The following is a 25,204-nucleotide window of genomic DNA, read 5'->3' as shown; positions in this document are numbered from 1 at the left end:
TAATCTACTAGTTAATAAATTGTGTTAATTACAAATATACCACACAATATACTGTACTGTATATTAGATATTAGCTATGTTTGAAAGAGCATATTACTGTACCATAGTACTCTGCAGTATAGAGTATGTATACTATGCACAGAATGCACATTATTTAATGCAATGCATTCGACTTGGCCTTCCATATCCAGAATGACAGAAGGACTGGAAATAATATCAACTGTGATTTTTACATCTCTTTCTTGACTAGTTATTTCATCAGTCTGCCAAAAGTTAAGATATTTGAATACAAATTTGAATTAAAAATGCAAAATAATCATATTTTTGAGATAACAGAAAGCCACTTGCTGAATTAAACATGAAACATGATGAGGTCATGTGACCACAGTGTAGCATACTACCATTAAAAAAAGTTTACTTTGCACACTGTTTCACATATTATTTTGTGTGTACAGTGTATATTGCGCATTGTGCAGTAAACAGTACGGTAATATTCCATTTGGAGCATAGACGTCAACTTAAAAACTATCAAAAAAATGTTATTTTCAGCTTGACTTTTTCTTGTGAGTGACTTCATCTGGTCTTATGTTTAGCTGAATCTGGTGGTATTGGTAATCACAGTTCACCGCATTCTGCGTCACTCCACCGTGCTGAAACCAGACTCCAGCCGTTTCGACAACATCAAGTAAGAGCACAGGGGTCAGGGGTCATGCCTCGGGCACTCTGTTTGTGTGTCTTTTACAAGCAGAATAATATTTACATTTATTTACTGAAAAAGTTCTTTTTTTTTTACACATTTTTTATTTTCTAAATGAGTGTTTTTGTCTCTGTTTTCAGGTGCTGGACGGTCAGCTCAGTCACACTGCTGTTACTTGTCTCTTTGACGTGGATTTTTGGCCTCCTGTTCATTAATGATAACAGTGTGGTGATGGCGTATCTGTTCACTTCATTTAATGCTTTACATGGCATGTTCATCTTCCTGCTGCACTGCGCTCTTCAAAAGAAGGTATGAAGGAGTGTGTGTGGTCTTCTATAGTTTGTGCAAATATTGATTAATCTATCATTTCTGTGTGATATTAGATAACAAAAACTGTTGGACCATTGAGTGTTTTTCATTAATTGTTTGTATGATTACAGTGATTATTCTGTGTATTTTCATTAGGTGCAGAAAGAATACAGCAAATGCTTGCGTCAATCACGCTGCTGTGGCCACGCCTCCTCAGCCAGTTCCCATGGTCCTCTGAAGAGCTCTGCCCACCGAGTCAACAATCGCTACTATAGCGGTAGCCAATCACGACACGCACCAGCACAAAGACAGGTAACTCACACACAAGTTTGTATTTATATCTTTATGGTAAGTTGAAAAAGAGTAACTTACACAGTCTTGGCTGAAATCTTTCCCTCTGCATGTGTGTTCAGAGTCGTATCAGGAGGATGTGGAATGACACAGTTCGACGCCAAACAGAGTCGTCCTTCATGGCAACAGAGATTAACAATACACCCACACTCACTCGAGGTGAAATATACACATACATGGTCTGTTCATCCCTGTTATGCTGTCACATGTCCCCTTTAATGACATCATTAAAATTTTGACCACATGCTTCAGACAGAAATAATTTTCTTATACAGTCTCCATCAGTCAGGCTGTAAAAACAGGGACCACCTATTAAGGTGCTGATTTGGACTCTGCAAGAGTGTAAAAAAGTAAGTGGATTGTGGTCAGTATACACAACAATTGGAAATGTACCACCAGCCACATACACTGATGAGCCAAAACATTATGATCACCTGCATAATATGCTGTTGGTCCTCCATGTGCCACCAAAACTTTGCCGACCTGCTGAGGCATTGACTCTACAAGACCCCTGAAGGTGTCCTGTGGTATCTGGCACCAAGACATTAGCAACAGATCCTTCAAGTCCTGTAAGTTGCGAGGTGGAGCCGCCGTAGATCGGATTTGTTGGTCCAGCACATCCCACGGATGCTCAGTCGGATTGTGATCTGGGAAATTTGGAGGCCAGGGCAACACCTTGAACTCTTCATCATGTTCCTCAAACCATTCCTGAACAATGTGTGCAGTGTGGCAGGATGCATTATCCTGCTGAAAGAGGCCACTGTCATCAGGGAATACCATTGCCATGAAGGGGTGTACCTGGTCTGCAACAATGTTTAGGTAGGGTGGGACGTGTCAAATTGACGTCCACATGAATGGTTGGATCCAGGGTTTCCCAGCAGAACATTGCCCAGAGCATCACACTCCCTCCACCAGCTTGATGTCTTCCCACAGTGCATCCTGATGCCATCACTTCCCCAGGTAAACGGCACTCATGTACACGGCTGTCCATGTGATGTAAAAGAAAACGGGACTCATCGGACTAGGTGACCTTCCTCCACTTCTTGCTCCAAGGTCCAGTTCTGACACTCGCGTGCCCATTATAGGCGCTTTCAACGGTGGACAGGGGTCATCATGAGCACTCTGACCGGTCTGTGGCTACGCAGCCCCATACGCAGCAGGGTGCGATGCACTGTGTGTTGTGACACATTCCTCCCGTAACCATCATTAAAATTTTCTGTGATGTGCCACAATAGACCTTCTGTCAGTTTGGACCGGGCAGGATATCCTTCATTGCCTTCGCGCATCGATGAGCGACAGCGCCCAACACCCTGTCGCCGGTTTGTGGTTTGTCCCTCCTTGGACCACTGTCAGTAGGTACTCACCACTGCTGACTGGGAGCACCCCACAAGACTTGTCGTTTCAGAGATGTTCTGACCCAATCGTCGGACCACTGTCGGTAGGTACTCACCACTGCTGACCGAGAGCACCCTACAAGCCTTGTCGTTTCAGAGAGGCTCTGACCCAGTCGTCTGGCCATAACAATTTGGCCCTTGTCAAAGTCACTCAGGTCTTTACTCCTGCCCATTTCTTCTGCACTCAACACATTGACTACAAGTACTGATTGATCGCTTACCATATAATCTACCCAGACCTTGACATGTGGCCTTGTTAGGAGATGATCAACATTATTTGCTTCACCTGTGAGTGGTCATAATGTTTTGTCTCATCGGTGTCAGAATCGGAGCCAGAGCCTCTTTTACAATGGTCGTTTTAGTTTTAAACATGGTTAGGTTAGGTTAGTTTGTTGAGGATTCAATTTGCATGAAAAATAATCTACCCCATCTACCCCATCCTCGTCAGTCTGCAATAAAACAGTTTCAGCTCCTACCTGGCTGGCATCTACCTGAATTTGAAAAGGCTTTCCCATTCAAGGAGCCGCCAGATCTGGACTAGAACTGAGCAGCTGCTTTACATTTTCAAAAGCTTGCTCACACTGAGGGGTCCATTCAAACTTAGACTTTGCTTTTAGCAAATCAGTAATAGGAGCAACAACCCAAAGAAAAATGTGGCCAAAAACTCCTATAATACATGCATCAATTCTCGTTTAGGAATTGGTGGAGGAAAATTATCAATGGCTCAAACTTTAGCAATCATGGGTCGTACATTATCTTGCCCAACCACCTTACCGAAATAGGTCACAGTCACCCTGGCAAACTCACACTTTGCCAGGTTGACTGTGAGACAAGCGTTTTAAGCCAACTGTTCAAAACCGCATGATAACGGCTTAGATGCTGTTCCCATGTGTCGCTAAAAACAACAATGTCATCTAAATATACAGCGCAACCCTCTAAACTGGCCGCCACTCAGTTTATTAAAAGATACAGGGGCATTTCAAATCCGAATCTCATCACAGAATACGAATGTAGACCCGCTCGAGAGGGGTGCTCGAGAGGTTAAAGGCAATTGCCAGTAACCCTTCAATAAGTTGAATTTACTGAGAAAAGTAGCTGACCCAACTTGGCCAAAACAATCCTCCATACGTGATAATGGGTACGAGTCAGGTTTTGTCACGCTATTCACTTTACGGTAGTCCATACAAAAGTGACACATTCCATCGGGCTTATTCACCAATAAACATGGGAAAGCCAAGTTGGACAAGGACGGCTTGGGGATATTATTCTCGAGCATATACTTCATTTCAGATTCCAAATGCCGCTGCTTGTCGGGCAACACACTATAACACACTATTTAGCATAGCTAAAATCACCAGCAGCCATATCACCCTGTAGCTCAAGACCAGTTGCCCACTGAAGCTAAGCAGGGTTGAGCCTGGTCAGTACCTGGATGGGACACCTCCTGGGGAAAACTAAGGTTGCTGCTGGAAGAGGTATTAGGGAGGCTAGCAGGGGGTGCTCACCCTGAAGTCCTTGTAGTGACGGGGATACTATACTGTAAAAAGGCACCGTCCTTCGGATCGCATTTTAAGAACGTCTTCTGCACTCTCACTCTTGTTCTCTCTCGAGTTCGCACAACTTCTATGGGGTCTCAAGCCTTTAGACATGCAGCTCCTTATTTATGGAACTCGTTGTCACAGGATGTGCGAAACCTTATCTAAATCTCGCCTTAAGACCCATCTTTTAGGCAGGCTTTTATGTGATTGTTTTATGCTTGTATTAAGTCTGTTCAGGCTGTAATAATGATTATTTGTTGTTTAATGTTGATTGTTTTATTGTAAGGTGTCTTTGAGTGTCATGTAAGGTGCCTATAAATAAAATGTATAATGATAAAAATAATAATAATGAGATGTTAAACAGAGGTACTGACTCTCTGTGGTCCCAGGGCAATTCTCAAAAAGAGTAGGAATGTAACCCTGGTGTCCTGGCCAAATTCCCCCCATTGGCCTTATCAGTCATGGCCTCCTAATAATCCCTCTCCATTAATTGGCTTTATAACTCCACTGTCTCCTCTCCACCAATAGCTAGTGTGTGGTGAGCGTACTGGCGCACTATGGCTGCCGTCGCATCATCCAGGTGGATGCTGCACACTGGTGGTGGTTTAGGAGAGTCCCCTGTTCACTGTGTAAAGTGCTTTGAGTGTAGTGTCAGAAAAGCGCTATATATATACTCATCAGTAAGATGGAGGCTTCGTCTGCCGTTTTAACATTGTGTCACGTGATCTGGTAGGCTGTTTTTAAACTGTACCATAAAATTCATCATAACCATTCCCAAACGAGGTAGAACACCAACGGTCTAATTGAATTTTTTGGTCTCACAATAAGACTGCTCAGCATGTTTGTGCAAGCTCCTAAATTTCTGTTTTTATGCCTCAGGACCAACTCATAAACCTTCAACACCATTTTATTTTTACTTTAAAATACACCTAGCTGTCCTCAACACTTAGGGTGGAATATGCCTTTTGTGCCTTGCCAATGAAAACATATTGTAGCATCAATGTCCATTCAACTTAAGGCCAATCCAGTAGACCTGCCAGACATTCAAACAATCTGAAGAATGCATCAACATCCTCCTCATTAAATCTCGGCATTAGTTTAAGACAACGGGCAACATCAAACTTCTGCTGAGATGAATGACTTAAGCCACTAATAACAGTCTCTATCATTCCCTCTCTAATTAGCTGAAAACACTTCAACATTCAGTCTTCAAAGCTTAATATTCTGGTTCATTTTGGTTTTCTCCAATTCCAAGAGCATCCATTCCTTCTGCTGTTCAAAGGTTAATGATGAGGTAGACGGTAGAGGAGGTTTATCACCTCTAGCCTGCTCAATAATTGTGGGTTTATCAGTCATAAGCACACCTAAGTCTACCAGAGCTGATTTTACAATTACTCCTATGCTGCATCCAAAATCGTGTACTGTCACAGTATGTACTGTATTTGATGAAGGACGCACTTATCTGCCGGCAAAACAGTACGTTCTTTTAGGTATGCATGTGAGTATTATGAACAGAATTCGGACATACTTCAGCCGAGGATGTTGGCATCGTCTCATAACCCGAATATATGATGTAAAAACAACAACCGCGAAAACTATCTGCTTTGATTTAGTTAAACAAGCCCCATTCAAGCACAAGGATCTATTATCTTGGTATACATAACACTTACAGTTGAGAAGAGCCGTCCATTTCACGATTCACCGCTGTTCCATTAAATCCAGTGTTTTGAACGTGACATCACCTCAGCTCCCGAGAGATTAAGGGATCGTTAATTGTCCATTTGATCTGCACTTAAAAATCTTGCCGGAAATAGTAGGTCATCCGGGTATTTCTCGCGTACTGCTTCATGAATACATGATAGTAGTAGAGAAGTATAAATACTCAGAAGCAGCGCTACACTCTCTTTAAGTCATTTTTCTTTATTAGTAAGACCTATACCATAATGAGCTGCTCTTTAGACAGTTGGTTTAATAACTCCTCCGTGGGAGACTTGAAAAATGTATTGAAAAAGGAGCCAGTATCAAACAGGAACAAATCAAAAGAGGCAGGGCCGTAACAATAAGAACAAATAAAAAATAAAAAAACAACAAATGTCTGCCCTTCCATAAGGTAATATTTGCTATTTATTCTCAGGCACTATTGGTAATCACCTCCTGGCCAATCCAATGCTACAGACCCACTCTGGCTCCCCTTACAACACCTTATTGGCTGAAACTTTCAACCCACCCTCACCAGCAGTGTTCAACGCCACAGGTCAGTGTATATGTGATATTACATATGTGTATGTAGTGTATTTGTGTTTGTTGTGCTGTTAATTCAGCTTTAGATGAAAATGTTTTTATCTGTATTTACTTGTGTTTTGTATTATTTTTCTCTGTCCTGCTTTCTCTCGCTCTCTCTGTCTCTGTCAACTGATCTACAGGCACTTTCAGAAACTCAAGTATGGAACATGTGTACTAACTGTCTGTCTGTGTGTTATCTCCATACTTCATGCCATTAGTGCACTTTCAAAACCAAGTGAGCTGTCTTGATGCCTCTTGCCTAAATAGGTTGCTACAACATTCTTGCATGAAAAAAGATAGACACGATGCAATAAATGTAACAGAATGCAGGTGTCTTTAGAAGCGTTTTCAAAAGTTGACGTTCTTGTTAACTTTTCTGTATCTAAAAAACATTTTAAAAAGCACTTTTGCGCTAGACGATACAAAAAAAACGAGATGCAGAACAGTGGTCAAAAGATGTCCAGATGCGTCCAGTGCATGTTTACATAGAAAAACAATTCATAAATTGCGCAATCGGACAAGCTGTATCCTGACACACTGATTTGAAATGCTCAACAATAGAGTTTGACGTTAGCATGTTGCTAAGCTAGGGTGACCATATTCTGGTTTTCCAAAAAGAGGACACCTTTTTTTTTGGGGGGGGGGTTGGAATAATAGGGTTCAAAACAGTGTTACTATGAATGTAAACTTTAATACAGTGAAAAAGACACTCTATTAGCATAACATAAATATATATATATAAATAAATAAATATTTCCAACATTATTTTGAATGTTCATGTACTAAAATAAAATATTTGATGCCATGAGTGTATCTTCATTTACTATTACTATTACTTTGAATGGCCATGGAAAATGAAGCAATGTGGTAACAATTTTACCTGGTCATAAAAAGTAGTCTGTTAATTTACCTGATGAACTTTGACCTTTTGCTGACCCTTTATGATTGGCAGAGCTAATGTGTGCTTCTAAATCACTTGCACCTTTATTAGCAACTGACACATAATTGCCAGATTTACATGTCACACATTCTGCTTCCCACGGATCTCGACCTGGACGAAAGCATGGGAATTTTGTGTGCAAATCTTCTGTAAATTTGCACTTTCGTTTGGGCATTGTTTCCACTCAGCTGTCATTTGCTGCTACTGTCAAGCAACTGTTTGATGCCGAACACAAAAGCGCTTCACGTGTTCGCAGAGAGATTGACAGGCAGGAATTTGGCCAATAGTTGCTGCAAGCCTCTTATAATCGACCAATTGGTGTGCAAGAAGGCGGGACTTACAAAGAGGGGTTAAAGCAATGCAAATATGCGCGCACACACAATGAAGTATTAGACCAGATGCACATCATAATGCATTTTTCGCAATTTTGAAATCTCGGCCGGACGCTTTTTTAAGGTCAGTAAAAGAGGACATGTCCGGGAAAAAGAGGACGTATGGTCACCCTAGATAAGCTAACAATACAATACTCTAATACGCATAAAGGAACATAGCACACAAATATTGGGTTAAATAGTAAATTTTTATTATTGTATTTTATTATTTTATTGATACTTTATGGTATTGAATGAAATATATTTATAGTCAACATTTCTCTTGCTTCGTCTGTGTTCTAAGATGATTTTTTTATTTCACTCTGCTTGTCACAATGCATTCAGTTCTCTTTTCCGCAAACAATACAATAAAATTTGGCCTAAAAAGGCATCTTGGAAGGGAGAATAATTTTATGCTGCTTGGCTATGATGCCTTAAAATGCTTCCTATGTAGGCAGCTCACTGGGAGACATTGTGTTTCTCATAGCATTCATGAGACGATAGTCTTCTCACCACAATTGTACAGAGTGGTTATCTGAGTTACCATAGCCTTTCTGTCAGTTCAAACCAGTCTGGTCATTCTCTGTTGACCTCTCTCATTAACAAGGTGTTTCTGTCCACAGAACTGCTGCTCACTGGATGTTTTTTGTTTTTGGCACCATTCTGAGTAAATTCTAGAGACTGTTGTGTGTGAAAATCCCAGAAATACTCAAACCAGCCCATCTGGCACCAACAATCATCCATGTGATTATCTAATCAGCCAATCGTGTGGCAGCAGTGCAGTGCATAAAATCATGCAGATATGGGTCAGGAGCTTCAGTTAATGTTCACATCAACCATCAGAATGGGGAAAAATGTGATCTCAGTGATTTGGACCATGGCATGATTGTTGGTGTCAGACGGGCTGGTTTGAGTATTTCTGTAACTGCTGATCTCCTGGGATTTTCACACATAAAATCATATTATATATATTTTTACAAATATCATCCAATTATTCACTTTAAGCATAACAAAAATGATACCAAAAATACTAGTCCTTCATTCTTAGTTTTTCAAATTTTTTGGCACAATGCATTAAAAATGAATAAATAACAAATCTGAATTTCCACTGTCAGGAAGAGTTGAAAAAAAGTCGTCATTTACTTACCATCATGTTGTTTCAAACCCATATGACTTATGGAGGAACACAAAAGTGCTTTTGAATGGATTTATGTGGATTTGAAGTCTCTGTAATGATGATAATCACCTCTTTAATTCACCTCCGCTCATGTCCGTCATGACATCTCACCACAGTGTTGAACTCACAAGGTGCATCAGACAACATAATGTCAGCGGCATTAATGTATTTACACATTCATGCATGTGCTGTATCCAAAACCGCTCACTCGTTCACTCATTCACTATTCACTATACAGCAAATGCTACATAGTTCACTATATTGGGAAAAAGACAGTACTTTGCATTGTATGCTACATTACTAGCATGTTGCGTTCCGACTACTTGAAATCCGATCAAACACAAAATATGATTTTAATTAGACTTAAAACCACATATGGATCAGTTCAGATCCATTCCGAATGGGTTTGTGAAAATCGTTTTTCATGCTCAGACAGCAAGCAACTAAATTCTGATTGTTTTGCTTCCTGTCTGTCATTTAAAGCCGCACGTAATTGGCGAAGTTTTAAATGCTTGTTTTAGCACAATGGTTGATTGACAGGTGAGTAGGCTGTCCATTGCTGTTGGGACGGATTATCCGTCTGGGACGGATTAGCATTTACACCTCAAATGCGATGAATGTGGAACTTCTGAATCAATTTTGGAAGCCATTTACAACTGTATTTAGCGCTGTCCGCTTGTGATCGGATTGCCCGAAACTGATGTTAGTACCAGGTGTAAACGGGATGGTTGACTGAAATGACTGTGACTGGTTTCTAATCCTGTATTTCTCTCTCTGTCCTGTAGAGGGCACACTGTCGCGCAGTCGCGAATCTTGCGGGTTGGAGGGAGTTCGACTGAATGGAAACTACAACAACAGCTACTCACTGCATGGGGGAAGCTCTGACCTGCTCGGGGGCGTTCCTGTGGGATCAGGTTGCGTGTCCGGAGAGGTCAGCCCTGCCCTTTTGACACCCAGAGGAGCGGAGCCTCCTGGCGGTCTGCGGCGAAACCTTTCTGACGCGGCAGCGTTGGAGAAAATTATCATATCTGAGTTGGTGCAGAGCAACTTGCGGCCCGCCACTGATCGCTACGGCAACGGAACAGGTTCTACGATGCACCGTCAGGATTATGCCACGTCAACGAGTCACCGAGAACCTCCACAACGACCACTACCCCGCCCCCCTCCCCCACCCCCGCAGGACGAGGAGGAGTTACTATACAAAGCTTTGGAAAAACCACGCCTACCAGACAAACCCCGAATACCAGACAAACCCTGCCTACCGGATAAGCCCCGCCACTTGGAGCACGCACAGTCCGTGTTCTACCAGAGCGAGGAGGACTCGGAAAGCTTCTCTGCGGAAATCACGGACAGCGTGGGCAGGGCTGGACCAGACTCCTCCCTGTATGCACGGGACCGGGATTCGTCCTATCCCGACAGCAGTCCCGAGGCACTTGGGACAGAGCCACACCCGACCCTCCCACCAGACGAGCTGTACTTCAGCGCGGGACGTCAAGCGCACATCTCGGCATTTTACCAACCTCCGCCACGCAGGACCAATGACGAGGGGCGGCTTGCGCTGCAGCCCTCGCAGGGTGAAGGTGATGGACAGATGCAACTGGTGACGAGTCTGTGACTAGGGCGCTGGTGACCGGGACACGCAGATCTGGAGGAGGAACATGAGGACGTGTGTCTTCAACATCATCTTTATCATCATCGAAATTAATGTCAGGGTGAATCTCACAAAACCTGTCAAGAACACGTCTAGTTCATATTTGAAGACAATTTCATGACAATTAAAGGAACATTTCGGGTTCGATACAAGTTAACCTCAGTCGACAGCATTTGTGGTACAATGTTGATTACGCCCCTTGTTTATTAAAAAAGTACAAATTTGGGTTACAGTGAGACACTAACAATGGAAGTGAATGGGGCCAATGCGTAAAAGTATAGCCACAAAACGTAACATTATACATGTTAACATGATTTTAGTGTGATAAAATCACTCCCCCCAACCTTATAATATTTATATCTTGTGGCTGTACTTTTGAAAAAGGACTGGCCCCCTTCACTTCCAATGTAAGTGCCTTGATGTAACCACGATTTTTGCTTCTTTTTTTTATTAAGTAGGGTGTCTAAATTATTTTTACAATTTGAAATTCTTATTTCTGTAATGCAACTAAAAAAAATCTAATTAGCAATGCCAAAGAAATCATATTAAATTATTTCAATTAAAACTAATTAAAGCTAGTTGATACATCATGGTACAATGCAAAAAAATTAAATCATGATGTATGGTTTTCTCCATGCGAAATACAATTTCTTATTTTTGATTTTGGGGTGAAATATGACCTGCACATGTTTTCGTGAGATTCAACCGTCAGTATGCAGCTAGTTACCTCTAGTGCATACTTTTGGTATACTAGTACAGATAACGATGAATCATTATCGTTAGTTGTGAGATCTCACAGATAAAGCAGTGCAGAGAAAGTGAAAGCCTTATTGTAAGACCTCAGAGAAAAAGGAAACACAATGATGATGATGATGATGATGTTGGCTTCCTCCTCCACGTCTCTGTCTCCTGGTCACCTTCACACCCACCCTGATCATCTCACTGCCATTCAAACACACCACTCTTGCTCCTTCTTTTCAACATTCACCCTCTCCTGAAAAGACCAGTGTAAACCAGTATGAATTTCCAAACTATTTTACACTGGTTTGGTGCTGGTCTAGCTGGTCAAGCTTTGTTAATGGAGTTAAGAAGTTTAATGGAGACACCAGCATCCAAAACATACAGTTCTCTCAAAAATTAGAATTCTGTCATCATTAACATGTCATTTTTCAACCTGGAAAAATCACAAAAGTTGGCTTTTTAAGAATATTATGGCCACTTGTTTCCATATAATGAAAGTGAATGAGGACTGGGAGTGTCAAGCTCCAAAATAACAAAACATCACAGTAAAAGTATCATAAAAGTAGTCCATACAGCCCCAGTCCTTGTTCAGTTTAATTATACGGAGAAAGGTGATGTTGATATGGAGAGATCTTCATACGGGACCCTTTTCTCTCCATTTGTTCATTCTTCCATGTCTTTTTCTCTCTCTATCTCCTTCTTTCAGGGTGGAGTGTTGTATGAGTATCAACCCTTTTACAGAATGTGATAACACTTTACACCAGAGTAGAGGTCTGCACGGGCCTTTAAATGAAACCCGAACCCGACCCGTACCCGAAATCACTTACTATCTAATTTCTTCTCCTAGCAAGTACTGTTGCAATAGGCTGTATTTTATGTAAGCATATAGACAACATTCATAACAGTACTGAAACATACACAGTTTTAACAAGGCACAGCAGCCCCTCAGTACACTAGAGCAGAACGGAAAAAAGCACTGAATTACCGTTTATTTGCTGAAACTTCACTTGGTGCAGAACAATCTGGAATTAAATTAAACAATGCAACAGTCCCCTCTATGCAGCCTGAACTTGTTCAGATTGTTCAATCTTTGTGACACCTGTGCTAAAAACAATCAAGATGCAGCGCAAAGAATGAAAAGGAGCACAGGTGTCTCAACGTGCGTTTTTGAGAATTTGAAGTTCTTTTTAACTTGACATGGTGTTTAAAATGAGCCGGTCCTGTGCGAGATGCTGAAGAAAAAGTGAGACGCATGTGTTTACATAGAAAAACAAGGGGGAAACAGAATAGACATGCGCAAAAACACATTCGGTGTGAACGGCCCCTAACTCTGTGAGTGAGAGCAAGTTCAGTAAGTCTATTCATACAAACCCGAACCCGACCCGAACCCAAAGTCCTACTTGAAAAACTGACCCGATCCTGGCCTGAACCCCGTCGGGTTCTCGGGTCCCGTTGGGCCCGGGTTGGGTTGCAGACCTCTACACCAGAGACAGCAGCTCTTGTACATGCCAAAAACTTCCTGTAATGGGATTAACACACAAATCACAAACGTACACTCTTAAGAAGCAGCTCAAAGGTCACAGAGGTCAAAAGTTAAGAGCAATAGGATCACCAGTTCGAGCAAATGAATCAGACTGTTGTTTTTCGGCAGTGTGGTGAACAAATGAACATAAACTTGTTGTGCCACTTGCCCGGACACCAACCAATCATCTCCTTTGGTGTTGGAGACACCGACCAATTATCTCATCCCGTTTTGAGGGCATCATCTCAATGCCCCGCCCCTTCCTCTGTTTGAGTAGGGTGATCAAGCATATCATTCAACAAAACTGTGGACTTCATGTAAATAAAAACTTTGTGAGACTTGACGTCTCAGGACATGCTTCTCTTTCACTTCCAAATTTGTGGTTGAAAAAAGTCTTATGTAGAACTGATGACACTGTCTATTCTTTCTCTCTTCTGTCTCTTTCTGTCTCTCTCGCTCTTAGAGTGTTCCATGTAAAAAGATAAGAAACGTTTTTTAATCGAAATAAAACAAATGAAAGCAAACGATTGTTGTTCGCACTTACTCCTCTTGAAGCATTTTGAAAATGACCCCATGAAATGCCGTTGAGATCTACAATCCCTGGAATTCTTTATCCAGCTATTATTCCCTTTCATCTCCATTCATCTTGGAAGTATGCAATCTGTCCTGAGCTCTTGACGCCAAAGACAGTAAAATATTAGCCTTTGAGAAAACGTCTAAATCTGTAATATAATGACTTTCAGAATTAAGAAATTGCAGCCACGTCCTTCATAAACCAATTGGAAGTTCGGAAAGGAAATGAAGAATAAGTGTTACCGCAACCAAAGCCTGTGTGTACAAGAAGAGTCAATATTTTTGGTGCGTCTGTTCAACCTGCAAGACGCTGCTGTTTTAGGAGCCATTCTAACTCCTAATCATTTATGTAACATTTGTGATGAAGATAAGATGGTAGAAGTTACACATAGCATACTACTCTCACTATTGTTGTAGTAAACACTATGTACACTGTGCATAGTTGTGAAGATCATGCAGGTCAACCAACCAAGGTTTGTTGATGAACAAAATGGGTATACTGGTGCAACATCCATGCCAGCACCAAACCAGCACTAGCCAGTCTGATGGACCATTACATTTTTATCAGCAGGTCAGGAGCAAGAGTGGCCAAGCCCTGCAACTGAGAGGAACCGATACTGTAGTGTGAAGAGGGAAAAGAGGGTGCATAATGGAACCACGAAATAATAAAGGCCTGAATTAAATATAGACAATTTAAATAAACTGACTGCTAAAGTGGTGAGTGGCTGTTTCTTATTCACAATCCAATGCCTTAAATTAAAACACTTAACCCCAGGTACTGTGGAACACATCCGCAGTTTCTGAGATGAGAGTCGCATATGGGCTTTCACACTGGCCTCCTCTCTTTTCTAGATTCCTACGGCAACGGCGGGCAGTCACGTGCCCATGTCTGGGGCGCTTCACCTTGCGACTCACACTTTCAATGTGAAGGGTGTAATCTGTTAATATGGGCACCGAAACGAAAACACGCTGCTCACGCCCCGCTCACAAAGGATATGTGAAACCGGCATAAAGCCAAAAAAATAAATAAAAACGAAAGTTGCGACACGTAACACGTTACACCTAAAACACTTCTTAGCACCAGTTCTGTGTGTGTGTGTGTGTGTGTGTGTGAGTGAGTGTGTGAGTGTGTGAGTGAGTGTGTATGTGTTTGTGAGTGTGTGTGTTTGTGAGTGTGTGTGTGTGTGTGTGTGAGTGAGTGTGTGAGTGTGTGTGAGAGTGTGTGTGTGTGTGTGTGTTTGAGTGTGTGAGTATGTGTGTGAGTGTGTGTGTGTGTGTGTGTGTTTGTGATTGTGTTTGAGTGCAAGTGTGTGTGTGTGTGTGTGTGTGTGTGTGTGTGTGTGTGTGTGTGTGTGTGTGTATGTAGAAGTTCTTCTCCCTGCCCAGTAGGGGGTGATATGCAGAGAAGAATGTGAATCACCAAAAATACAAGAAGAATGTGAAAGTTAAAGTGGAGGTTGACTGGGCAGGGAAGAGAGTTTATAGTAAATAAATGACTTAAATATTGATCTATTTCTCACCCACATCTATATGGATTATTTTTATGCTGCCTTTATGTGATTTTTGGAGCTTCAAAGTTCTGGTCACATTCACTTGCATTGTATGGACCTACAGAGCTGAGATATTCTTCTAAAAATCTTAATTTGTGTTCTGCAGAAGAAAGAAAGTCATACACATCTGGGATGGCATTTGGGTGAGTGAATGATGAGAGATTTTCCATTTTTGGGTGAACTATTCCTTTCACTGGCAAAGCGAAGCTGTAACTGGCTACAGTAATATGATAAAATACATTTTCATCAATACATTTTTGGTTTATTAATGATTCAAATGATTCAGTTTTTTTTTTTTTTTTTATGACAAGTACTAGTGTCATAAATGCTGGCATACAGAACAGTCACTGGGTCTGCTCCAGCATACCTAAAATCATTTATGCAGAGCTACACGCCCACTAGAAGTCTGCGGTCGGCTAATGAACGTCGCCTTGTTGTACCAACACAAAGAGGCACCAAAACACTTTCCCGGACTTTCAGCTTCATCATACCACGTTGGTGGAACGATCTTCCCAACTCCATCTGTGAAGCTGACTCACTCTCTGTCTTCAAAAAACGACTAAAAACACATATTTTCCATGAGCACTTAACCAGTCACTAAAAAAAAAAAAAAAAAAAATTCTGTTGCACTTTATTCTGTTTTGAATAATATTATGATGCTAGTGATACTTTGTAATACAGCACTTTTTATACCACTGTCTCCTAAGATGATTCGCTTATGTTTTCCTCTTTTGTAAGTCGCTTTGGATAAAAGTGTTTGCCAAATGAATAAATGTAACTGTAAATGTAGTTACATTAACGTAACTGTTAGATATGGTGGCTCATCCGATTCTACAGTCAGAAATATCTGTTTTATAAATATATTTGAAGGACAAATATACAAGAGCTGCAGAGAGTGAACAGTTAAGCATGTTCTCATAGACAGAATATGTGTGCAAGAGTTTCATAATTGCAGCAGAGGTCTTATAAACTTTTGGACTCCAGGCCAACATTGAGCTGCATCAGAGGAACGTGATTCTGGCCTCAGGTTAGTTACAAGCCGGGTGCAGGAATGACATATGAAATGAGTCATCAGTTCACTGATACTGTGGAAAAGGTTGGTATTCAATTTATTTCCTGACCAGTTGTCATGAAAATGGAAATTACCAATGCTTTATTCATATTTGTTGAGTATTTTGTGCACACCCTTATGCAGCAGTAGTTTTCATCACAGTTTAGCACATTTTATCCCCCAGTTCTCATTACTGCAATGCAGAAAACTATGGGCATTATAATATTATAATATCTATGTTTAAATTCTGAAGTATTTATACATGATAGTAGTACTCCACTGATCCTGCATTTACAAAAATGATTGTGCAACAACATATTTTTTTTCTGTAAAAGAGCAAACAAATGACAGTGTTGCGGTAAATAGAAACAATTGAAAACAAAGTGAATATTAAAAGTAAAACACCCGGATGCGTTGCTGTCCTGAAAATAATGTCATGATGCAAAAGATCTTAATTGTCCTAATTGTAGCCTTCATTTTCTTTATGCAAAATATAATTTCATATTTATTTTGTATTGATTTGGGGTTAAATATGAGCAGGGCATTTTCTTGACAGTTTTTGAGAGAAGCACCTTTAGGGCTGGAGTGGGATTCATATTCAGCCCGGGATGTCATGTCCAAGCCCACACTCAAAAGGGGGTTGGAGGTGAAGATGAAAACAATAAAACAAGATCACAGCAAAAATATGCAATATATGTAATTACTTGAATATTATTGAAGCTCTCCATGTCATTATACCACATACGGCATTCACTAAGATTTTCACTTTGTCATAAGACATCATTGTGTGTGTTGTAAAAATAAGTGAATGTTAAAGGGATATTTGATCATTTCCTCACCGTCATGCCATCCCAGATGTGTATGACTTTCTTCTGCAGAACATGAATGAAGATGTTTAGAAGAACTGTTGGTCCATTCAATGCAAGTAAATGAGAAGCGGTGAGAAACAGATCAGGGATTAAGTAATTTTTTACTATAAATCTCCACTTTCACTTTCATAAGCACTCCTCTCTCTTTAGAGTTCTTCTGTTTTTGGTGATTTACATAAGCATATCACCCCCTACTGGGCAGGGAGGAGAATTTATAGTAAAAAAAAATTTTTAAATATTGATCTGTTTCTCACCCACACCTATCATATCGCTTCTGAAGACATAGATTAAACCACTGGAGTTGTATGGATTACTTTTATGCTGCATTTATGTGATTTTTGTACCTTCTGAGTTCTGATCACCATTCACTTGCACTGAAAGGACCAACAGAGCTGAGAAATTCTTCTAAAAAGCTTCATTTGTGTTCAGCAGAAGACAGAAAGTCACACACATCTGGGCTGGCATGAGGGTGAGTAAATGATGAGAGAATTTTCATTTTTGGGTGAACTAAGTTTATTTTAAAGACTATCTAGGCACATAATAACACTATAGAACTGTAAATGTTTATAACTCTTTCAGGCTCACACTTTAAATGGTCAGTGCTTTGTATTTTAGATCATTAAAATAGCAACAGATCCAGTGAAACAATTAAGGTTGAGTGATTGTTTTTACATTTTTACATGCCATTCAAAACGTGCCACTTTACAACGATAAGAGTGAAATAAAAGACTAAAAATAACATATTTGTACTTTTCTTTTACTTGGAATGTAAATGTTCAGGACAAAGGTAAAATGGTTACTGTCTCTTTAAGAGAGTTTTATCGCATGATACAACATTGAAGGCACTCTGTGCAGTTTGTTTCGTTGAGTTTAATCTTTTGAGAGCTGTAAAGTCCCATTATTGTCGTGCTGTTGCATCTGTATTCATTTACTTTAAGTATTCTGTTATTTTGTGACAAAAATAATTTTGCTATTATCATTCTGCACTTCTAGGGAAGAGGATTACAGAGATTAATTAATAGAGATTGTGAGACTGCAGTCAGTATTAAACTTGTGATGATCTTGTACCTGAAGCACATTCATACATTCAGATATTAGTATCTGTTCTCGATGGATCTTCCGTGATCTTTCCCGCGCTGTCAAGTGAAGCACATCAGTTTGGTCTCTCACAGGATAATCTCTCATTTGTTTGGGTGTGAGATCATAAAATAATACGGAACGCAATTCTGATCCTTTAAATACCGGATGTTACGGACTGTTGGCAATTGTTATGCGACATATGATGAAAGTTTGTCAATCAACATGCGGACCTAACCGGCGCTGAACACCTTGATAGTTCACCCACAAATGATGTCATCATTTACGGAAACACAGAAGCAGACGTTAGGTAAAATGGTTGTGATTGTCTCAGTTTCCATTCGCTTTCACTGGTTTTTAATTGATGATGACTCAGGCAGAGTCAGTCCCTAATATTATGAATAACATCTTTTATGTTCCACGGAAGACAGAAAGTCAATATATATATACACACTAAAACATTCAAATAAAAGACTACACAAAATATACAGCCATTATGGTAACAAGGATCAACATTTGTGACAGATTGAAGTAGTTGTCGTCATCAGTCTAGTCCACTTCCATTTATGATTATTTTAGTTCTTTTGAGGAAGAATTATTTGGAAGTAAGAAATATGATTCGTAATGCATTTACTGCTCTCAGCAGCCTGTTGACAAATTATGAGATCAAGCTCAAAGACTAATGGGGGCTCGTGGCAAAAATGCCACCAAAAAGGATAGAAATGCCCCTGAAATTTCAAATATAGGGGGAAAAAATGCCCTCATAATGAATTCTTCTGTTGTGGGTTTTTTATTTATTTTTTTGTTTGTTTTTTTTTTACTTTATTTGTAAATGTTGTAATTTTAGTATTCTATTATAGTCCTAGCTCTACATATTATGGCATAAAATATTAGTTGATGTTGATTTTATTCTTAGAGTAAGAGGTAAAAAAACAGATATCAGAAGACCTATGATCAATAATTGTTGCTTTGCATAAAGCTGAAAAGGGTTGCAAAGTTATCTTGAAGAGTTTAGATATTCATCTGTCCACAGTTAGACAAACTGTCAATAAATGGAGATGATTTAGTACTATAGGTACTCTCTCTAGAAGTGGCTGTGACGCAACAGGACAATGACCTTAAACATCAAAGTAAATACACTACAGAATGACTTCAAAAAAAGAAAATCCTCCTTTTGGAGTGGTCAGACCATAACCCAATATAGATGCTGTGGAATCAAGAGAGCCGTTCACACCAGACATCCTAAGAATATGTCTGAGCTGAAGCAGTTCTGTAAGGAAGAATGCTCCAAAATTCCTTCTGAACGTTGTGCAGGTCTAATCCGCAGCTACAGGAAACACTTGATTGAGGTTACTGCTGCCAAATGAGGATCGACCAGTTATTAAATCAAACTTACATTTCCACAGCACTGTGATTGTTTAATGGGATGTGTTCAATAAAGACATGAAGAATTATAGTTGTTTGTGTGTTGTTATCTTAAGCACATTGTGTTTGTCTATACTTGTGACTTTGATGAAGATGACATCTCATTTTATGACCAGTTTAAACCAGAAAATCAGCTAATTATAAAGGGTTCACATACTTTTTCTTGCCACTGTACCACTGTTTCTCAACTGGTGGGTCACAAGTCTGTTCGTATAGGGTTGCGGACAGCAGGTAAAGAACAATCATTGTCCCTCCACTGACATTTTTTGGTGGCCGCCCAAGCTAAATTTCGGTCCAGCAAGACAGCTTTAATGATAATCTCGCGTCCGCTGTTTTATATTTCAATTGGGTCAATTCTCTGAGGTCATCAGCTGACATACGGCGCTTCAGCTCTGCCTCGGCACTTTTAATATTCCCTTCCAACTCCACGAGTTCTCGTGCTTTGTATTTTTTGATGAATGAGGCATACTGTATGATCCGACCCCTAAGAACCGCCTTAAGTGCCTCCCAAGCCACGCCCACAGAGACCAATAGGTCTCCAAATATACATTGATTTCAGTCATTAACATTTGTTGGAAATCAGGATTTTGCAAAAGGGATACATTAAAGCACCAACTATGTGATTTATTTTTCTCCATATGTGGCAACACCTCTAAACTCACCAGGGCGTGATCTGAGACTGAGATGTTTCCAATTGAGCAATCAACAACAGATGAAATGAGGGATTTGGATATAAAAAAATCTATTCTAGAATAAATCTTATGGACTGATGAAAAAAAAAGCAAATTTTTCAGCTTCCTGCGGGGAGAGATGTGTTTATTGAAGAAACACTATATCATATTTCTTACATTTAAGAAAAGAAATAACCTTCCTTCTATTTATGGGGTGCCCCAACCCATTTACATTCCATGTGGGGAGAGACAATCCACTCATATTAACAACTGACATATTGATATAATAGAAAAAATAAATTGTGTGTCAAAAACAAAATTATGAAGACCACATTCCCCATTAGTGAAACAATCAACCCCCGAACATTCCCCCCGAACAAAACAAACAGAAAAAAGAAAAACGTGCGTATTAACCCCATGCACGACAGCGCCAACCGGCGACAATCCCTCAAAACTTAAAAGGTCCATGAATGCACACGAGTCCCCACGACAACTTTGCCATCGGATTGCTCAATTTTGCCTCACAAATTATATAACAGAAAATACTTTGTGAAATAAACCCAGTCAATAGGAAGAATGAACACAAAGAACATGAAGATTCATTCACAGAACTGTCTCAAAGATGTGATCTTCCACAAAACAAATTCTAGCCGATATAAAATCGTTCAGATTCCTCAGAGAGACAAACGAATGTTCAGTGAGCTGGCTGTTATGAGTTCAGCGGATGACTTAATCATTCCAATGTCCCATAAAAATACTCAACAAACCACAGCCAGCAGGAGGAATAAGCATGAAGAACGAACAGATTAATCCACAGCTGTTCCAAAGGAGTGTTATTCAATAGAACAAGCTCCAGCCACTAGGTCGGAACCAATACAAAAAGAAACAAAACCGGCATCCCGGTTCCTCGGATGATCGAATCAATTCACTCGGAGGCCGCTTAAACATATATACCATGACTTACACAATCCATCAGCTTTATAAAAGACATCCTTTGTGTGAGCATGTAGATATTCTGAGGTCATCCGTAGTGTCCACTCTCAAACTGGCTAGGAACTTCAATGCAAAAGTCTTTTCAAGGAAAAGTGTTATTCACAAAACAAGCTCCAGCTGCATGGCGGAGCCAACACAGTTTACTCAACCATTGATTCTATAAAAGACATTGCCTGATTTGGACATGTGAATACTTTGCGACCGACCTTCGTTTCTATTCTCAGTTTGGCTGGAAACATCAGCGCGAACGAGATCTTTTTCTGATGTAAGAGTTTCTTGCATTCCTTGAACCGATCGCGTTTCTCTCTTGTCGAACTCGCAAAGTCCGGGAACAAGAAAATATTATGGTTCTTCCAAGAAAGCTTCCCGTTGCTCCTCACCTGACGCAACTCAAGATCTTTATCGGATGAAATCTGGCCAGAATCGATCTGGGCCTGTCTCCCTCAGCAGATCTCTGAGCCGGGACTCTGTGAGCTCGCTCGATGTCGAGCAGACTCAGGAAAAACTTGTCTAGGAATTTCACCAAATCTCTGCCCTCCTCGTGCTCAGGAATTCCAACAATTCGAACATTATTCCTGCGGCATCTATTCTCAAGATCTTCAAGCTTTTCAAGGAGATGTTCCAGATCAACTTTGGTCGCGGGTGGATTAGCGGTTAATTCCCTCTCTGAAGACTCCAAATAATCGATTCGTCTCTCAGCATCCGACACTCTTGTAACTCAGAGAATTTTATTTCCATCGCTGTGATCGATCGACGTATTACAACGAGATCCTCCAAGTCAGCAAGAACCTTCGTCAACATCACCGACATGTTGGACAACTGACGTTGGATTCCTTCTCCCGCCGCGCCATCCAAATCGAGTCCCCAGTCGGGGCTTTCATCCTGAACACGTAAGCGTCTTTTAATGTCTCCAGAGCCCGAGGATTTTGACTTCTTTGCCATGTTTTGCCTCAAAGAGCAAATGTGTAACTGGGTGTATCAAATTTCACCAAATTATAACATGAAAATAATCGAACATTTTGCAAAGTGCGCAGAGCTCGTCGCTCACACATTTGCTTCTTGCATGGCGTCACATGACCTCCGACAGTAGTAGCATTTTAAAGTTGCAGTTTTTTTTTCTCAACAACGCAATTTTTATCAGGTGCGAATTATATTCAGGTGCGATTTTATTTGGTAAATCAAGACAATGGCAAAACAGTCAACTTCAAATATGAGCCCTCTTAGCAGCATGAAAAACAAAACTGTTAACAAATTCTGAAAAATATTTACGTAGAAACCAAACAACGGACATGTCTGTGATTTTTTTGGCCAACAGGAGTCGAATCCTGACTCTTTTCACAATTAGTTAATTGTTGTAGCTGTAACTGTAATTGTGATTATTTATTCGATTAATTGCGCAGCCCTATTTACGAATGATTCATTTTCATTTTCAGTTCATCCTTGATGTACAGCAACTTACAGAGTGCTAACTACCTGCCAGGCCGCAGGTAGTTGCATAATTTTTATTAAAAATTATAATATTAACAATTATATTGTTGCCCCAATGACAATGGAATTATTATCTAGGCATCCTAGATAAACTTCGATTTTCCACTGAGGTAAAAGATGCACAATTTGCGAAAGAAGTTTTTTTATTTAATTCATGCACGTCACTTCGGGCATCGGTGAGTCAGACTGTTGTTCTTACAGTCAGAATGTTGCAGTACCAGCCAACATTTACACATATGGCACTTTATGAATGCTCATTTTGGACCCTTGTTCTCTCCACTCTTTCCTGTTTCCTGATTTTTGCTGTGTCCTCTCTTGCTAAATTCCTGAAGTAGTGTGTTAAGAGTGTGAAATGCATGGTTTTGAGATAAACCACTGAATGTCTTCAAGAGGAATCCAAATAGATAATCTCTTATTAAGATTCTAGATTACTTGTGCAAAAGGGTCCATTTAAATTACAAAATAATAAGGGGAAAGTCAGGAGGTTTGCTGGTCTCCCTAGAATCATCCCAAACTTCCGCCCTGGCACACCCATATGTCCCAACACACCCATGCATTAGAATATAAAAGGATAGTGCTATTGGGAAAATGTCATCATGAACTGCATAGTTGTGAAATGGGGTTCCATTCAAACTGAACTGTCCTTCAGATACTCTGATTGGCTGTTGTGTAATATGACTCCACAGTGACATCACACTAAGGATAAATTTGGCCCTACATAAGATTTGATTTAATTTGGGCAATGAGAAAAATGTTTTCATGTTTCAGCTTGCTGGTCACATTTCCCAAAATGTGCAATATCACATGACAGATAGATTCAGTGTCTCTTTTCTTTGTTTTTCATTTCGGACATGTTTGCGCTGATCAGCAATTATCACAATAATACATCTGGTTACTTTGTGGTGACAGAATTACAGTTTTAAATTAGTTTAGGAACCAAAACAGATGCTTTAGTCCTTGAAGTAGTGTGTTTTTCTGAAACGGTTAGTGTACTTCCACATTTACAACTGTGTCTACATGAAAACCCAGAGCTCGTATGACGTAAGTGATCAGCAGCAGTGGGTATGACCTTTAGGTGAAATATAGGCTTTCCCTCACTGACTGGCAACATCTTTAGTGCCAAAACATATGAGATACGGTCACTCATGACCTGTCAGGTGTACTGAACCTATGTTTGGTTTTCATGGTGCATGATTTTATCTCTCAATTAGCATGTTCTTAGCCTTGCATATTATATTGCACATCAGCTTGATTTTGATGGTTGTGTTCCAACCAGAGTGAATTTTGAGAATCTGCACAGATGTGACCATCTGTCGCACTGAATTAAAGCGTTATATATCGACAGCATTAATTTACAGTTAAAACTCTTTTATTTAGCTTATAACTATTAGGATTCCCTGTCAGATAGACAGATTCATTTAAATATACATAGATATTTTGTTTTATTTTAGAGCCGGATTTTCCAGATTGTGACTTTGTTTACTTTTCCCAAAGTAAACTCTGATCATGAGTTGAGAAAATAAAAGACCCACCCACAGACTGACACTCACTTTCAAAAGGGAAGCTGATGGAAATGACAGAAAGAGAGAGTTCCAAACATACATTGGTCTACACGCATACACACACAAACACAGACTATTGCTTAAGCACTTACAAACAATGTCGGTATAAACATACACACCAAATCAATGTTTGTAAGGTGCTGAGTCCAAAAAAATAGCATCAAATATTCTGAAGAAAACTCTTGTGTGGCTTGAAATGTTAACCACATGGTTATTTATTAAATATATTTTGGAGCAGAAATTGTGCAAGACTTTTCTTATATTGGTAGTTTTCAAACACACCCTCGGAGATAAGAGATGATGTTTATTCAATGGGTCAATGAGGCCATGTGGGAAGTGGAAAATGTAAACAAGGGATCTGAGAAAGTGACTCTTACTGTGTGTGTGTGTGTGTGTGTGTGTGGGCGCGCGCCACTGCTTTTACACCTTTGCTGATGACATCACTTCCTCACAGTCCTCAGGTTCAGATGAACATGTTTTCACATGCAACGATGTGAAATGATGCAAACCCTCACAAAAATCACCTTGATACAAGGCTACTGACTCATAAACCTTACCACCCCATTTCCTGTTTTCAACATCTGTGTACAACATTTGCAAATGAAAAACTCAACTGGGATCATGTGGCCAAATCTACTGCCTATCAAATAAATCACTTTATTGGCAAGTTACTGTATTCACAATTGGAATGGTGAGTGAAAATCTCTCTTGCTTATTCCACAGCAATGCAGTAAAAATAATGACACCTCACATATATACAGTATATACTGTATATATTATATTATATATTTACACTGATGAGCCAAAACATAATGACCACCTGCCTAATATGCAGTTGGTCCTCAGCGTGCCACCAAAACAACGCCGACCCGTCGAGGCATGGACTCTACAAGACCCCTGAAGGTGTCCTGTGGTATGTGGCACCAAGACATTAGCAGCAGATCCTTCAAGTCCTGTAAGTTGTGAGGTGG

The 25,204-nt window shown here is 40.1% G+C and overlaps 1 protein-coding gene across 2 annotated transcripts in view; it reads left to right on the top strand.

Annotated features, from left to right (window-relative positions):
• The window catches only part of LOC127443478 (adhesion G protein-coupled receptor L1-like), a 54,995-nt gene extending 41,504 nt beyond the window's left edge, over positions 1-13,491 (top strand). The window contains exons 19-25 of one of the 2 annotated variants that reach the window (XM_051702121.1): positions 594-685; positions 838-1,006; positions 1,163-1,318; positions 1,420-1,516; positions 6,424-6,543; positions 6,713-6,730; positions 9,846-13,491. In XM_051702121.1, coding sequence (XP_051558081.1) covers positions 594-685; positions 838-1,006; positions 1,163-1,318; positions 1,420-1,516; positions 6,424-6,543; positions 6,713-6,730; positions 9,846-10,675 — 1,482 coding nt within the window. In that variant the 3' untranslated portion in view covers positions 10,676-13,491. The remainder of the gene's footprint in view (positions 1-593; positions 686-837; positions 1,007-1,162; positions 1,319-1,419; positions 1,517-6,423; positions 6,544-6,712; positions 6,731-9,845) is intronic. The other variant, XM_051702123.1, reaches the window with a different exon arrangement.
• The last annotated feature ends 11,713 nt before the right edge of the window (positions 13,492-25,204 follow it).

Source organism: Myxocyprinus asiaticus, chromosome 7, assembly GCF_019703515.2.
Source record: "Myxocyprinus asiaticus isolate MX2 ecotype Aquarium Trade chromosome 7, UBuf_Myxa_2, whole genome shotgun sequence".
NCBI classification, from domain to species: domain Eukaryota; kingdom Metazoa; phylum Chordata; class Actinopteri; order Cypriniformes; family Catostomidae; genus Myxocyprinus; species Myxocyprinus asiaticus.
Note: the sequence above shows the minus strand (reverse complement) of the source record. Positions and strands in the feature narration are given on the sequence as shown.